The sequence below is a fragment of the Molothrus aeneus genome, chromosome 7 (assembly GCF_037042795.1).
Source record: "Molothrus aeneus isolate 106 chromosome 7, BPBGC_Maene_1.0, whole genome shotgun sequence".
Classification (NCBI taxonomy): domain Eukaryota; kingdom Metazoa; phylum Chordata; class Aves; order Passeriformes; family Icteridae; genus Molothrus; species Molothrus aeneus.
Window position 1 is genome coordinate 21,847,453 of NC_089652.1, and position 17,759 is coordinate 21,865,211.

The following is a 17,759-nucleotide window of genomic DNA, read 5'->3' on the forward strand; positions in this document are numbered from 1 at the left end:
GCTGGAAAATTTGGTGTATCTATTTGTGTGTCTGTGTCCCTGTGTGTCTGCATTGTGTGTATGCCCCTGTGTATGTGTATGTATTGTCTATGTCCAGGTGTGTGTCTCCCTGTGTGTCCATGTCCCCATGTGTTTGTCCCTGTCTCTGTGTGTGTCCCTGTCCCTGTGTATGTCCCTGTCCCTGTCCCGCTGTGTGTGTCCCTGTCCCTGTGTGTGTCCCTGTCGCCGTGTGTGTCCCTGTGTGTGTGTCCCTGTCCCTGTGTGTGTATCCCTGTCCCGTGTGTGTGTCCCTGTCCCCATGCATGTCTCTATCATTATGTGTGTCCCTGTCCCCATGCATGTCTCTATCCCTGTGTGTATCCCTGCCTCTATGTGTGTCCCTGTCCCCATGCATGTCTCTATCCCTGTGTGTCTCCCTGTCCCCGTGTGTGTCTCCCTGTCCCCGTGTGTGTCCGTCCCTGTGTGTGTGTGTGTGTGTGTCCCTGTCCCTGTGTGTGTGTGTGTCCCTGTCCCCCTGTGTGTGTCCCTGTCCCCCTGTGTGTCCCTGTCCCGTCCCCGTGTGTGTCCCTGTCCCTGTGTGTGTGTGTCCCTGTCCCCCCGTGTCCCTGTCCCTGTCCCCGTGTGTGTCCCTGTCCCCGTGTGTGTGTCCCTGTCCCCGTGTGTGTCCCTGTCCCTGTGTGTGTGTGTCCCCCTGTCCCCGTGTGTGTCCCTGTCCCTGTGTGTGTGTGTCCCTGTCCCCCTGTGTGTCCCTGTCCCTGTGTGTGTGTCCCTGTGTGTGTGTGTCCCTGTCCCTGTGTGTGTGTGTGTCCCTGTCCCCGTGTGTGTCCCTGTCCCTGTGTGTGTGTGTGTGTGTGTCCCTGTCCCCGTGTGTGTCCCTGTCCCTGTGTGTGTGTCCCTGTGTGTGTGTGTCCCTGTGTGTGTGTGTCCCTGTCCCTGTGTGTGTGTGTGTCCCTGTCCCGTGTGTGTGTGTGTGTCCCTGTCCCCGTGTGTGTCCCTGTCCCTGTGTGTGTGTGTGTGTGTGTCCCTGTCCCCCCGTGTCCCTGTCCCTGTCCCTGTGTGTGTCCCTGTCCCTGTGTGTGTGCGCGCTGTGCCGCCAGGGGGCGCGGTGCGGGGCCGGGTCGGGCGGGCAGCGGGGGCGGGCCCGGCTCCCTCAGGCCGGGCCGGGCCGGGCCGGGGCCAGCGGCAGCCGCGCCGTGTGGGTAACGTCGGGAGTCGCGCACGGCGGGCTCGTTTCTTCCCTTTTCCAGCCTTTTTCCGCTCTCCTGAGGGATGGATTATGTAACCTGACACTGCGGTCTCCGGAGTTTTCCCAGTTTTCAGCTGACCTCATTTCAGTGGGCTAAATAAAATAGGTGTAATTGGCGGTTGGAGAACTATTTCAGAATTTCCGCTGGGCTTGTATGTATTTACTTCTGTAAGCTCTCCTACGTAGCCTATAGATGTGCATAGTTTTCAGGGGAAAACAACAATTCTTCTCACATGTGGAAGACATTAAACAGTACTGTTTCTGCTGCTTGTTTTGCATTCTTGTGCCATCATTTGTTATTTCTAAAAGTAAACATATGTGAATTCCACATAAGCAATAAAGCTATGGGATTTTCTTCTAATTTCTCTGTAGAGAGTAGAAATACGGTCATGACGGGGAGTGCCAAAAAACACAGTAGATACTTTTCAGAGAAAAACAGTGCATGTCAAGTATCTGATGAGTCATAAAACCTCAAGTTAGTGTAAGCAGATGTTGGTTACAGCTCACATTGAGGGGAAGTACATAATCACCACCCCGATAGCCTCCCACTGTCCATTTTTTGTCCAAGAACTTCCCCAAAAGTGTGGTTTCAATTTTATGGAAAACCTTTGAAATTTGGCACAGTTTCCAAAAGTATGTAGGAAAAAAAAGTCTGCCAGAGGTTTGGCCTCCAACTGTGAAAACAGACACTGCCTTTTCGAACTCCTCTCCTAGATCTACTGACCAACACCCAGAAGAGAGAATTCACATTCTTTAGAATACAACAGGAAAATGAAGGTCTGTATGCTCCTGAATTCAACTTTTGGTAGCATTTACATCCTTTGTTTTAAACTGTCAGCTGTTAGACAAGGCTGGCTCTGATGTGAAAATATTTGCTTTAAAGAAGGAAAGGGAAGTCTTTTCATATGTACTGCGGGGATGTTTTTTGCTTGTTGCTAGGACCGATTACAGCAGTTAGAGGGAAGGAGGATTTCATTATTTACCAGCCATGGAAACAAACTTGAGACAATATTGAAAATGTAATTATTGTTTGTTTCTCTTCTGCAGACCCGGCTAAAAATCATATTTGGCGTGGTTATATGTCTTTTGCTTTCCTTATTACTTATGTGTATTGTACTGCTACCATCAAGAGGTAAGGTATTTCTAAACTTATGTTGTGTAAAATGCAGTATCTTTGGCTATTGTGGCTTCTGAAGTTCACAAAAGTTTATCAAATCATGTTTAGGATTGTCCTGTCAGAATTGTTATGGCTTTATCACTTTACAGAAATGTACTGACAGCTGAAATATCCTGAAGGTAGAATTGAAATGCCAGCAGATGTTGAAACAAGGAACTCCTTGAAGTGAAAAGCACCTGAATTCACTTCATTGTGCATGATATATAATGTTCTTAGTCACCGCTGCAAAAATATCTTTCAGATCTTCCCATATTATTTTTCTGTTTGAGGGGTTAGGAGACTTTCCCAAACTGTTAGTAATTTTCATTAGCTTGGTGAACTTGCATTTGGTTTTAAATGCTTGTGTAATAATTACAGAAGTTCTGTATCCAATTACAAGTTAAACTTCTTTTTTTTTTTTTTGTAGATAGGGTATGATGAATTACTTGTGAATATATTCAAGCTTGCATTTGAAAATTAAAGTCAGCATTGTATAAAAAAGGGATGGATAGTTTGCTCTAGTATTATAATGCCAGCTGTAGGTAAATCAACCCAGTGTGGTCTGCTGAGTGCTCTGGTGAAGCTTGAAATGAGTTTTGAAATTTTGAACATGAGTGGCACTGACTTGGTGGTTATTGTTTTCTATGACAAGAAAGTAACAGCAATAGAAGTATGTACATGACCTTATCACTATAGCAGATTACTTTAATGCCTCTGAAATAATTAAAATATTAATAAAAGGCTTATATTCCAGTAACACTATCTATTTAAAGGATATTTTTCTGTTATTATTCTTCTTTATGTGTGTGGGCAGGGGGACCGAGATGGAGAAACAGTATTTACAACTAAATGTTATAAAATCAACCATCTGCTTAAGTCTTGTGAAAGTTAAGTCCTGCAGTTAATATGCAGGTTTTGTGAAAGGTGAAATCTCTTTCATATCTGACATTTCTGTGGCTAATGTTTATCCTGGGCTGTTGAGAGAAGGGTTGAAGGCTTCTGAAGCAGTTAGGGATGATTTTGTTATGTAGCATTTTAATATGAGAATAGATGCATATCAGTTATATACATCTATAGATAGATATAGATATGCATATATACTATGCAGTGCTGGAAGAGATAGCACCTCAGAGAGACAGATTTGACTTTTAGTGTCAATAGTGGGGTGCCAGATTTTTTGTCTAGCTACGCGTGGTCAAATCTGAGCTTTCACTACATGGTATCAAGTCAGACTTACTCCCATCAGATCTGCATTTTATGACAGGGAAGGCAGAATATTTTTATGAGATTTAAATTTAAAAAATAGTAGTGAGGGAACAAAGAGATTGGAGACCAAGGATCAGTTTGGCAGCCTGAAGAAGTTGATAAAGATGATGGAAGGTACTGTAGGAAAAAATGAATGTGTGTTTTTTGTTGTCAAATACTGCTCTCTGGCCTCTTCAGTACCTCAGCAATTATGGAGAACTCTTGTAGTGTCTCTTGGAATATTGACACTAGTCATACCAATAACCAGTCATACCAAACATCATATTTAGATCCAGTAGGATGATAAAGAAATTATCTTACTTCACAGGATGCTTTTGAGGGAGCATTTTAAACAATTGACAAACACACAGTTATGTCCAACACATATGTTGGACAATTGTGTTGGATGTGTCAGATTATGGCTTCTTATTCTCAGGTGGAACTGCAAGTGCTGCAGTTACCTGTTCAAATGCCTTAACCTTTTTGAATTCCAAGTAGTCTACTGATCAGTTGTAAATAGAAGAAATATAAATTAATTTTGCAGTTACAAATTTTGCAAGCTGGAGACAGACAGGAAATGGCTACACCGCTGGAATGTTGTTTGTACATTCCGGCTTTACCACTGCTCAACTGAAAGGATGTGGCAATCTAGAAAGACAATTAATTGCATATAAGAAATGTATAGACACAGACCAAATAAATTTCTACTTAAGAAATCTGCAAAGAAAAATGGACGAGCATTTAGTTCTGGTTTTGTCTGCTAAGTTTCTAGTCATTTCATGTTCTTCAGACTTCTCAAAATGTGGTAGGTGGTTTGGATTTACACATGCAAGTGTATAAAAATGTCAAAAAATTCTCAAAAGTTAACTGGAAAATAATTTTTTTGAGATGATATTAAGAGGCAAATACTTGCAACTGCAAGTATTAGACAATTTCTGTGGGGCTCAGAAGAGCAAGGTGGGCAATATCAGTGTAGCAAATAGCATCCATGCCTAAGAAATCACTGACCGTTTTTTGACACATCTTTGAGGTAGGAATATGTGGTGGGATTTACCTGACAGTGATAACCCAGCTATGATACTGCAACTCCAAATGGTTCAGAAAGGAGCTTTTCACTTGTACACTGGTGTACCTAGTCCTCTTCTTCTGCAGCATAAAGAAAGAAAATACCTGTCTGCAGTTGAGAAGCAATAGTGGAACCACAGGGTTACAATTCACTTTATGTATTGCTTAGGCTTTGAATTAATCTCTTCTGCTATTTTTAATGAATGTCCAAAGTCATGTCTGTCAAAGTTTCTGTTCCCTGTGTACTCTTGGCCTAGGCCTGAGGCCCAATCCCTGTTTCTCTGATTTCACAGGTGAGGTCATAGAGCTTACTGCTCAGCCACAAAGTGGTGAGCAGCCAGTTTCTTATGAAGAGGTTGTGTTCTCTGCAACACCTCAGCCAAATCCAAAGTGGAAAAGCAAGTTCAGTTGATGTGAGTTGATGCTGAGTGTGACCAAAGTTTTGGAGCAGGGTCAGGAGTATTGGAATTAATTTCTGGTGCTAAACTGAGTTTTATGTTTCCTTATTTTGGAGGAGCTTGTGCTTCAGCTATTCAGCATCAGCCCACAGAGATGAGAATGGAAATTCTAGTCCAGAAGCAGACAATAACACTGTGCTAACCAGTTTTCCTTTGTCATGTCATCTACTTGATGTTTAGCAGTGGATGCTAAATAAAATACTTATATAAATACATATATGCTAAATACATATAAAATGCATACATATATATATATATATACCTATAAAAATAACCATATACAGAAACAGCAATACCTTCTGATTATTATGTATGCTTACTGTAATTTGGCAAGACTAGACACAATTTATGAGGATGCACATTAGAACATGTGGAATAAGCCATAAACCAGGAGAGCTTTGAGATATAAAGGGTGGTGTTGGTTTCCCCATATCCAGTCTTTGAAACAGAATAATCCTGGCAATACAAACGAAGCTGTTACCTAAAAACAAGCATTCAAAAGTGTAAGTACTCAAGTGAGAAATAGTTGTTTTTAAATTTTTTGGCAGTACAGTGGTAGAAGTTCAGACCTTAGTGGGCACATTTTGAAATCAGCAGTCATAATAAATCCTCATGGAATATTAAGTATGTAAGGGTGAAATATCTAACACAGGTAAGGTTTGAATTAGAGATGTGAAAATTAGACCAGTGATGGAAGTTTGCAATACTGCTTGTCTCTTAAGATGAGAGAAGAAACCAGGTAATTTTACCAGATTAAGGTATCAAAAAGGACTGCAAATTTTAAGCTTTCTATACAAACAACCTTGGAAATAGATCCTGATTTATTTTGCTAATAAGCTTCTTCACTTGGAGAATTTTAACTGAGAGATAGTGCTAAGTAATCATCATTCAACATAACTAGCACTGGATTCTTTGGAATTATCTTCTGAGCATTTTTTTTTAAGTCTGCCATCTTCTATGTTTATCATTAATGTATCAAAGATCTGTAACATGCAGTCATAGTATTAGCAAGAGGGATTAACTTCTTATTGAACTTCTTGGGATATTTTCTGGACATATTGCTAGCTCAGAGTTTATAGGGACAGGTTTTTGCCTCTGGATTGGCATTCAGTTTTATTCCTTGTGACAGCTTTCTTCTGCATTAGTGCAGACAAGGCTTGTGTCAACAGTCAACCTGACATGTGTATTCTACAGTGAATAATAGTCACTTAGCAGAAGAAAATATGTGTTATCATTACAAAGCAGCATAGAAGGCAATATGAAGAAACATTTCCCAGGAAGTCAGTGTGATCTTAACAGAGAGGGCAACTAATGAGCAAGTGATGGAGCATGATATGAAACCTGAGAGCAACGAGTCATCTTGATTATCTGACTGTCATCTGAGAGCTCCGAAGGAACAAACAGGGGAAGAGGCAAAGATCTACTAAGCTGCAGTGTGACATCTCCACTACCTCTGAATACCCTGGCAGAAGACCCTTTGATTTTAAAGGAGAAAGCATAGCATCCAGAATGCCAAGACCTGAAAGCTGCCATCATTATGCTGTTGAACTTTAAAAATTGGCCTTCATCAGAACAATTCATGTGTCTTTTGAGGATTAAATATTTTGATTATTCTCACTCTTGTGAATTGCATAGATTCTACACAGGAACTGCACAGCATAATCCTCTTCTTATCCAGTTGATTGACCTTGAAATTTTTTTTTACAATCTGCCCTAACTTAAGTTGTTTAGCTTTGGGGAAAAATATAGCCAGACAAGATCCAGGAAACCAGCCTCCACTTGTATTATTTTAATAAAGTTATCTGACCTGCTTAGAAATCAAATATTTGAGTACCTCTCTTCTTATGAGAATCATTGTCTTCTTACGAGAATCATTGTCTTCTTACGAGAATCATTTCTTTTGCAGCATTAAATAAAAGTTCAAGTTTGGGTTCACTCAATCATTACTTTTCAGAATTATTTTTTATCTGGATTCCTTCATCAAAGTTTTTCATGTGACTACTAAGAAATCTAAGAAATATATGTGAATGGTGATTATTTTGCAAGCTATCTTCTAACAGTGGTTAATGAAGCATGTACAAAATTTGGAAGTTAGGGTTTGCATCCTGTTGTTTGACCATTTGCTGGACGTGTGAAGGTCCTGATTAAAATAGTTGCCTCTACAAGTTCATGAAACCCATGCTTAAAAAAAAATAAATTAAAAACCCAAGCAACGTTTAATTTGGCTTTTGTGTGAAAAAGGCTTATTTGGACTCACAGTGTCTTCAGGTAAATGTGTCTGCATGAATAAATGGTTGAAATAAATTATTTTGTCTAGTTAATTTTGCATTCCCAAAGATGAGTCTTTCAGAGACTAAAGGAATTTATCAGAACAGCAACAGGGATCTTCCCTTTCTGCTGCACCCACGATTTGCATATCTCCAGGAGTATGGTATCCTCACTGTTGCATGGCACTAAATGAAGAAAAAACAAAGCACTCTACTACAATTTTTTTCCCTCTTGCCATTAACAGAAAATGTTTGTCTTATGCTTAGTTGTCAACACAGATGATGGTCCTAGAGCTCTTACCTTGGAAGATTATTTGAATGGAAACTTCCAATATAAAACATTTTTTCCATATTGGGTGTCAGGTAAGTAAAACCTTTTCTCAAACATAGATAAGCCTTTCTAATATGTATTTCCAGACTGGTTTACACAGACTGAGAAATGTATTTTCCTTCCAGCTTTACTTTGAATGAATGCTAACTATGAAATTAAACAATGTGTTAGTCAAAACTTATGGTTGAAATTTACTGTTCTGTCAGTCATTCTAGAAAATCCAGGTATTTGATGCTTCAACAGACATGTCTGAGTCAAGTATAAACTATAATTTTACAGAGGCCTTCAGTGTTTTATTTCTTTTACTGTCATATTCACTACAGCAAGTGAAAGAAATTTGTCAATGTGTCAGTCATTCCTTAAGCAATCTTGTTTTCATGCTTTTCACAGCACTTTTTGAGTTACCACTTGTAATGATTGAGGTAGTCTGTCTTACAGGTCCTGTTCTTTGTTTTCAGTAGTACCTGGCTCGGCAATGAGGCCAGCTGTTCTAATTTCATTTAAGGAAGTGCTGACACTGCTGAAATTCCTGAGTTCCAGGATATTGCATAGAAAAGAAAGCTGACTTTCTAAGTTCCTTAAGGTGGAGACATGAAGTTGATTGCTGCTGATATAAATGTGTCTGTGTGTGGCTGAAGTGCTGCTCTTGTTTTCATTGAATTGCACAGGCCAGGGAGACTGGAGCTAGCCTGGTTACATTCTAGCACACATGCTACACCCATCTCTGTGCTGCCTCAAGCGCTGCTCTCTGCCAGTAGCAACAAGCATAGTGCCCATTCACATGGAGTCTCACCAAGCTAGTTTTAGCCCACAATTTTAGAACTGAAGTAAAGCCTTATGAGTGAGGCATTGCTTGAGTGGTTCAATTTTACAATGAGCAGTTTGAAGTATGTAGATATTGCTTGTATGATTTAAAAATTAGGTCACTGTTTGTTAGAATTCTGTCTGAATGTCTGAAGAATGTAGGCAGCATATCACCTAAACCTAATATTCTTCTTCTCTCTTTATAGCTTTCTCACTTAGACTTATCTTTCCTTTTAACAGTCACAAACTCACACAAAAGTCATGCCATAGATTCCATAGATAGCCATGCCTACAGCATTCCATATGTCTGCTTCTCTTCTGAAACAAGGAGTCAAAATTGTATATCTTATCCTAAGGATGATTTTAAACACAAATACTGTTACAAAAATCACACAAGAGTGCTCAGAAGATTCAAGGGTGATCTAATTTCCTAAAAATGAACATCTTCACAATGTTTCAGCCTCCTATTTAACTTTTAGTCTTGTTTTCTAGCTACACCAAATATGTAATTCATTCTCTCTGTTTATAGCAGTGAAAATAATAATATGAAACTAAAAATCTGGTCTTTATTCTCTACAAAACTGTAGCTCAGATCTTGAGCAAAGGCAGGGTAAATTCTATTTTCAATGAAGCCCACTCATCTTTATTTCATAGGACTCTTGTGAGTAAGGGCAGAATCAGGCAGTGTCAGTTGTGTGGTACTGCTTTTATCTGCAGAATATACAAATGAGAGTGTTCTGGTAAAATGATAAGCAAAGATATTTTTCTTTAAAACATTTACATTTTGATACTGACTTTCTAATGGGTCTGTCACTGGCATTCTTGGCATTTACTTGTGAAGTTAAATAGTTGATCCTCTGTGCAGTGTATAGTCTCAAGAATGTACTCAAGAACCCTGAAGATGGTTTCTTGGTTACTCTAATGAATATGGTACCTCAGATTCATTAGAAGGAATACATTTATGTAGATGCCAAAAGATGTTTGCTTAAAACCTATTATTTGAAAGAAGTGTGAATTTGTTGATAAAAAGATATGTTGTGTAGTATCTTCTGTGAAGGTAACAATCATTTATCTTGTTTATGAAGATAATGAATATCTTCATCAGTCTACAGAGGATGATATTATCCTTTACAATGTTGAAATTAACTACGCAACCACCATCCTGACAAACAGCACAATGGTATGTACATTTCTCATTAAAAAAAAAGCAAAAAAGTGCTGCTGTATTTCAAGTTACAGTTTAAAAGTGAGTAAGACTAGAATATAATCTACTTCTTAATTTTTCAGAAACAAGTTAATGCTTCAAATTATGTGATGTCATCAGACAAATATTTCATAGCCCTGGAAAGCAATTATTCAAAGGTAATTATTTTAATTTACCTCTTAATGTAATGTTTAATTTTATGTAGCATTTTGTTAATTGCGTTACCATAGATAAATGTTTCTTGGTACTTTCTTGAGAAAGGGATAGACTGTGAAGAGGCAGCTGATTATTTGTAATTAGATTATCTTTTTCAAGGTTAATAATATTATCTTTATTCATTTATGCAGCTGTGGAGATACTCTTATACAGCATCATATCACATTTATGATCTCATAAATGGGTAAGGCCTGATATTTCTTACAGAAAGCTGTGGTGTATACATTGTGGTGATGTGCTTGCAAGCATTCACTCCAAAACTGTAGTAATGAGCTACCAACTTGCTTTGCTTTTGCCTGAATCTGTCAGGTTACCTGTTTGCTTGAGAAAGAAAATGTTCTCTAGGAAAAACCATACATTCTTTTCATCTGGATTGATTTCTATTTCATGCCCTAAAACTTTCACTGCTCAATATTCCCTTTGGTCCCCATCCCCTTCTAAAAATTCATTCTTTTTATCATTGATCTAATCCTCAGCTTCCCTAAAACTCTTTTAACAGCCAACCCTGCATTCCTTAAAGGGCTATAGCTTGTCCCATGGCATTTGGTCCCTTTCCCAAGATTGCCCAAACCAAATCCAAAGGAGGCCATCTGCCTCTGCAATCCCTTTTTATGCTGAAAGCAGCAGTGTGACCAAATGTGCTTAGTTTGAGCAACAGGGACTGCACTGAGCTGCATCATTCTTGGGCAACTGCTGGCTCAAGGTGACAGGAAGAAGTTGGTGCAAGCTGCTGTGAGTAGAGAGACACTGCATGGGAGTTGGGATCCTCGCCCAGTGCTGGAGGTGCTGCTGTCGCACCTGCCTCAGTGCATGCTGAGTTCACATTTCCCAATAACCTGCTGAGACTGTAACACAGACTGCAGCTACAGCAAATGACTGCACGTGCTTGTGCAGCATTTGGAAACAGATAAGGCTGGCTCCTTAGGCAGTTGAATAGGTGTTCAAAGGAGTAAGTTTAAGCCTTTGCCAGCACTGGTGCACACCATCCTGTTAACTGCATGTCTCTGCCTGCCTTATTGTGCATTGCTCGAGAAAAAATAAGCAGTTAGAAAATGATTTTGTGACTTTTTTATTAATGTACAGTATAATGATCCATTTGCACTGTGCACGAAAAGCCATTTCAACTTCTTTCCTTTTTTTAGTGGTTTTGTAACAGAAAATCAGCTTCCACATAAAATTCAGTATATATCCTGGTCACCCGTTGGACACAAATTGGTTAGTAAAGATAATTAAGTCCTAGAATGAATTTACTTTGTATGGCTTAAAGACATTTATCTTTGGTTGTTTGGTTGTTTTTTGTTTTTTTTTTTATATTAGGCCATATTTTTGACAGGCCTGTTTATTAATCTTGGTTATGACAAAGAAAACAGTTTTAACTTGTTCAGATTTTACTGTCTGTGTCTCAAGAGAAGAATAATCCATGTTCTCAGGTACATTATGTGTTCCAGTTTGCTCACTAGTCTTCATCCAGAACTGACCAACATAATTTTTATATAAGATTTAATGCGGTTTCAAGGCCTGAAAACCAATTGGTTTCCCTTTGATGCTGTGTAACAAGTGAATTTAAAATGGAGATTTACAGATACAGGATTTAAAATCTGTTCTAAAATTTTTACTGAACATAGAACTTGGCCTGCAATGTATAATTTATTTGCTGAGGTACCAGCTCTTGCAGAATTTACAAGGGCTATTAGTGTATCATTTCCCATTTTGTATTCATTAAGTCTTGCTATTGTAATGTAGGAGTATTGACTGCAGAAGATCTTGCTCTAATCCTGTTGCCTGTACTCTTAAAAAAAACTTTCTTGTCTTTAGGTATATGTTTATCAGAATAATATCTATTTGAAACCAAGTCCTAGAGAGGCACCAGTTAAAATAACTAGTGATGGAAAACAGAATGAAATATTTAATGGGATTCCTGACTGGGTCTATGAAGGTAAGTAAATCTTGAAGGGCAGCAACATGATAAATGCTTTCTTTAGATTGGTTCTGGTTTTCACAATCCATTTAAAATGTCTGTGATGATACTCTTTTTTTTCAGCCCTAAGCATTACTTCTTTTTTCCATATTGTATTTACTGTACAATGTATGAATTTTGTATTTGTAACACATAACCAAAATCCTGAGTCTGAAACCGTATCAGACCTCTGCAAAGTTGTCTTCTTTCTGCAAAGGCAGAGGCTGGGATTTAGGATTTAAAGTTTTAATTTCAGTGAAAATTTGGCACTTCAGTGCATCCAAAAAAAATTTTAAAAAAACATGCACACAGGAAAATCCCAAGTGAATTAAGTGGAATCTGTGTGCATGTTTGGAGATGTTTGATGTTATTTATTTAGTGTAACTGTCCTTACATGTGCTGAGTAGAGTGCTAAAACAGATTGGAAGGTAGATTACAATTATAAACAATTTTTTTTTTCCCCAGAGGAGATGCTAGCAACAAAATATGCACTGTGGTGGTCTCCAAGTGGAAGATATTTAGCATATGTACAATTTAATGATTCTGACATACCAGTTATTGAATATTCATATTTTGGTGAGGACCAGTATCCTAGAAAAATAACCATCCCTTACCCAAAGGTATGTTTTATCATTCTTTTGACTTCTTTTCTGTTGAGAAATTAGTTATGACAATGAGAAAATTAACTGTGCTTAATTCCTTAAGTATTACCATGGTTCAATCCATTGTGACTTAAATAAAAGAAAACAAGCTTGGTCTAAGCTCAGAACAGCTGTAGGTACATACACAATTTTAAATATAATATTAAAATATATTTTGTATTTTATATATTTTAAATATAATATCAGTGAAATAAATGTAATTACTCATGTAGGTAAAGAGCATGTGCAAAAGTACTCAATATTTTTTCAATTCAGTTTACTTATTCTGGTGTGTAAATGATGCAGTTGTTATTTTTCATTATGGTAAATAAATTATGAGACTAAGGTGTTTTTTATATATATTTTTTAAAATAAAGTCTTCACTTTATTTGCACACTTCATAGTGCTTTTTGATCTGAAGAGGCTTTGGATTTTAATTGCTTTCAAGTGTGAGATCTAAGGCAATAAGGTTTTGGGTTGGCATTTCTTCAACATGCATTAGAAAGCTCTCCTGACTCTTATCATGTTCATATGATTGCAAGGGATCATGCTAATGTATTTAAAGAATTTGCTCACCTGTCAGCTGGCTCACAGTTCTAAAGTAAAACTGGGTGGTTTAGGCCACACGTGGAGAAGAATTAAAAAACTGATAATGTATGCAGTGAAGAAGCAACCATGAAATCAGTTTAAGCAACCATTTCCCAGTTGGGATGTCAAACAGCCCTTGCAATCATGTGAATAAACTGGAGTTTTATGCTGAAGTCAGTGTAATGTGTGCCGCAAGGGCCCCACTGCAAACAGAACAATCGTTACCACCAAGCACATTTTCTGTAGAGAAAGGCACTAAACTCAAATGTTTAAAAGGTTTTCTTCTTTATATATAGAAATATAAATGATAGAAAACTAAGTATGTACTACTGCTGCAGTATCACTCTTAGATCTTATAAGACTATTTGCTCTTATATACTCAACTGAATTCATATTTTGTTACCTGTATACTTTCCTGCAAAAAGTGTTTTGATTTTCCTCAATTTGAATTATTCAGAGCCCGGTTTTAATAACCTAAAACATTTTCTTTGAAGGCTGGAGCTAAAAATCCTACTGTTAAAGTGTTTATTGTAGACACTATTAACTCTGAAGCATTTGGTCCTAAGGAGGTGCCAGTTCCTGCAATCATAGCATCCAGGTAGTGTGCCCTCAAATATGTCTTTTCTTGGTTAAAAAAAAAAGTTTTGTCTATTTGTTTTAAATGCTTGAACCTCTGAGTTGTATTTTATCTAACAGTGTACTGCCATATTAAACCCCTAGAAGGATCAGAAGCTAACTAGAAATATTGCATTTTTCTTTCGGCTGTCCATATGATACATTGTTACAGAGGATAAAAAAGTACCCTAAAACAGTGAAAGCTTTGCTGCTGTTTTTCAGAGAGAAATGTGGGGAATGCAATCTTTAGCAATGCTTCTATACTCCTGTTGTTTAATAACTGCCATTTCTTCCTTTTTAATTTTTTTTATATTTTAGTGATCACTATTTTACTTGGCTTACTTGGGTAACAGATACTCGAATCTGTGTGCAGTGGCTGAAGAGAATACAGAATTTTTCAGTCTTGGCTATTTGTGACTTCAAAGAGCATTCAAATACTTGGGACTGTCCAGAGGTAATGAAGTTTGAAATATAAATCTTAAATTACTGAATTTTACTAATCTGAAATTAGCATTTTTTACTCCCTGCCCTAATTATATTTTTCAGTGTTTTATCACAATAATATTTTACTATAGTGATACATTTTTAAATATTTTAATTGCTGGAAGAGGGGTGAAAAATACTAATTACTCCAGGAAATAAAAGCACAGCATTTTTTCTTTGTGAAACTTAAATAAAAACCAAAACAAAAACAACCACCTAAAATGCTGTTGAGAGGCTTTCAGTAATGTTTTTTATTTCCTTCTTGTGTAAGCATCTTCAAAAGTAAAACCATATAGGATCTGTATTTTTTTAAAGAAAATCTTATTATGCTGTGTTGAAATTCCATACTAAGTCTGACTAAATCATGTTCTTTTAGATTAATCTTAGATTATTTGAAAGAACATACACATTAATTGTAAGGCAGGTTTTCTGGAAGAAGAAAGTCTTCTGTTTTATCAAATCATACGGTTCTAGACAGTAAGCAAGTTTTCGGAAACACAATCAGATCCGAAAAAGAAAACTTCAGGCTGATTGAAACAGTAACTACATTTGGTTTCAATATGTCATTCTGTGATTTAGTCAGTTGGAAAGAAAACTATGCTCTGCTGAACAGAGCAGAGCTTTGTAAAGCCTGAAAAGTGTACACACAGATAAATTTATACAGATCCTGAAGGAAAGACAACTCTGAATTTCAGTAACTCTAGTACAGAGATCCCATTTGTTGTCTTTTAGTATCGGTGCTTTTGGCTTGTCTTGTTCTTAGGGTTCATGGTACACCTATTAAAGCTAACATTAGATGAAACCTTGAACTAATTGGAAATAAAAGGCAAGAATATTTATTAAAGCATTTTGTATAACTGATAAATTATAAATTCAGTGTTGATTGACACAGTCTTTTCAAGTTGAAAATAATTTTTACTCCTCTTTGACATGAAAACTGTTGCAAATTTAAAGGGAATTTAAGGTCCTGTTACTTCAAAAACATTGTCATTGAAGTAGTAGTCCACAGAGAAATACTGTAATTTAGTAGGAATAAGCCATGTTTCATGCAGCATTTGCTATATTTCCTAAGTAATTGTTCCATTTTATATATAACATTCCATATCCATTTTATGTTCATTAACACTGAATGAATCTCTACCTTGCCTGCCAGTAAGCTATATTTTAATAATTACATATTTTAATGGAAAGAAAAAAGATACAAGGTTTCTAGGATTCTACCACAATCCAGCGAAGTACTTTAACGCAAGCTTAACTTTTTGCACGTAGCTGGTTTTATTTACTTCAGCAGATCTGTTTATGTGTTTAAAATTAAGCATGTGCTTAATTGCTTTGCTGGAACCAGACCAGACCAGACCAATTAACATCTTTCAGGACTTTGTTCATGATCCTTGTTTAATTGCATTTCTCTATGAAACCTTATTTATGGAGTCACTACTGACGTTTCTATAATTCTATATTTAAACAGTGATACAATGCTTTTATCACATTAAAGTTTGCACAAATGGCCAATCAAAGGAGTGTGAACAGATGGGACTGCTGCATTAGCTCTATTTGCCATCAGAAAGTATATCTCTGAACATTTCCTTTGGCAAAAATAGTTCTCTTGTTGAATTCAGATTGCATTGAGTCTCTAATGTACAATAAGCTTGTACATGTTTTATGTATCTGAAAATAATAACAAAATATAATCTACAAGATGTTCCCAAAGTATGGATTCATCAGAAACGTTCACATGTTCAACTCTTTCTCATGTGACTAGACCACAGAAACCAATATGAGCAGTGGAACTATTCATGTGAGTAAAAGGTAGGCATGTCTTTGTGAAATGGGGGCTACTCAAATGAGAGAATGGAAAATAATGTTAGGATGCAGATATAAAACAATACATCCCATTTTTATCATCTTAAAAAGAAATAAAATCTGTCTTTTCAGTTAGTAGCTCAGTGGAGCCCTTGCAAAGTGCTAGTCTTCTAAGGGGCAAAGACCTGCAACTTTTCCTCAAGTTACTTTGTGGGGAATAAATTAGAAGGAAGAACACATGATTTTAAAAAGTAGTGAGATTATGTTGAGGGTAAGAAATACAAATCATATTCCTTAAAAAGCAAATTTGTTAAATTTGTTTCAAACTGTGAAGAAATACTATATTGAATGTAGAGTATAAAGAAAAGTTTGCAAGATAAAAAAGAAATACATTGATTGAATGCAGATTTTTTAAATATATCACTAGAAACTTTACAAGCAAAACATAAGTACAAATATAAAAGCACCTTTAGCTGCATCATTCATGCTCAGTATAAGTCTGTTTCCAAATCAGCTCTAAGAACAAGGAGTTAAGATGTTCTAAATTTATATTCTAGTCTCAGAATGCCTAATAGTCACATCACCACTGCTCTAAATCAACATCTCAACTCTGAAATCAAAGAAAATACAAAAAAGCTGAAAATCTAAACCAAATTTTTAGTATTAATATTCCTGATACTATTTTACTTGGATTTTTGCCAAAAAATTAATGAGATCAAGTAGTTGTTCATTCTTGTTTTCAGTGAAAAAGTTGCATAATTGCTTTAAATTTTTTTTAGGTCTGATGTCAGCTGTTAAAAACAATAGTTTAATTAACATAATAACCTTAATACAGCAAAATTATTTACATAGACAACCTCCAACTGCCTGAACCTTCATAGCAAATATTCTAAAATTCCCTTTTACAGGCAGCTACTGATTTATTTGAAGATTTCCAATCTCCTTAAACTCAATCTTCTTAAAGAGTGTAATGTTGCTTTTGTTTTTCAGAATCAACAGCACATAGAAGAGAGTCAAACAGGATGGGCGGGCGGAGTAGGTTTTCTTCTTGCACTCTATTTTAATTCAGTTAGAAGATACAGCTTCCTGTATCTTGCCATCAGTGTTTTGAAACATGAAGCAGCCTTCTGAGGCACTACTGCTTAGACTTGTTGCGCTGTAGGACGGAAGCTTTTAATGCTGTGCTAGACGAAGTATCTGGCTATCTGCTTTCTAAATTTAAAAACCTATTTCTGTCCTGACCAACTGACTAGACAGGAAAGTTGGTTGAGACAGAATTTAATGAAGGGAGGAAATTAATGAAAAGAGGTGGATTTACAGTGCAGTGTAATCCTTAGAAGCATTCTGGAGCCTAAGAATAGATGTAAAATTCCTCTGGTGGCATTAGGACAAGGGATAAAATGGGCTATCTAGAATCTTTAGAATAAAAGCCTTCCACTCAGAACAGTTTTACTGCCAGGTGTGTGCACATCTTCAGCTAAGGGGGAACCTTCAAGGTAAGATACGCTCCTTAGAATGGTAGGTGATATTTCTTTGGAGTTACCTCTGAGCAAAAGATGTTTTCTCTGCCCAGTAACCCTGGACAACCATATACCTTCAGCAACTTGCAGTAAAAACAAACCTGCAAGGAAATTGTAAGATCATGAGATCAGTATTTACAGTCATACAGACTGTATTCCA

The 17,759-nt window shown here is 37.0% G+C and overlaps 1 protein-coding gene across 1 annotated transcript in view; it reads left to right on the forward strand.

Annotated features, from left to right (window-relative positions):
• Positions 1 to 1,995: 1,995 nt before the first annotated feature.
• The window catches only part of FAP (fibroblast activation protein alpha), a 36,867-nt gene continuing 21,103 nt past the window's right edge, over positions 1,996 to 17,759 (forward strand). The window contains exons 1-12 of the mRNA XM_066553312.1: positions 1,996 to 2,023; positions 2,294 to 2,378; positions 7,705 to 7,800; positions 9,658 to 9,752; positions 9,860 to 9,934; positions 10,124 to 10,176; positions 11,135 to 11,207; positions 11,808 to 11,928; positions 12,415 to 12,569; positions 13,673 to 13,776; positions 14,112 to 14,247; positions 17,070 to 17,114. Coding sequence (XP_066409409.1) covers positions 2,018 to 2,023; positions 2,294 to 2,378; positions 7,705 to 7,800; positions 9,658 to 9,752; positions 9,860 to 9,934; positions 10,124 to 10,176; positions 11,135 to 11,207; positions 11,808 to 11,928; positions 12,415 to 12,569; positions 13,673 to 13,776; positions 14,112 to 14,247; positions 17,070 to 17,114 — 1,044 coding nt within the window. The 5' untranslated portion in view covers positions 1,996 to 2,017. The remainder of the gene's footprint in view (positions 2,024 to 2,293; positions 2,379 to 7,704; positions 7,801 to 9,657; positions 9,753 to 9,859; positions 9,935 to 10,123; positions 10,177 to 11,134; positions 11,208 to 11,807; positions 11,929 to 12,414; positions 12,570 to 13,672; positions 13,777 to 14,111; positions 14,248 to 17,069; positions 17,115 to 17,759) is intronic.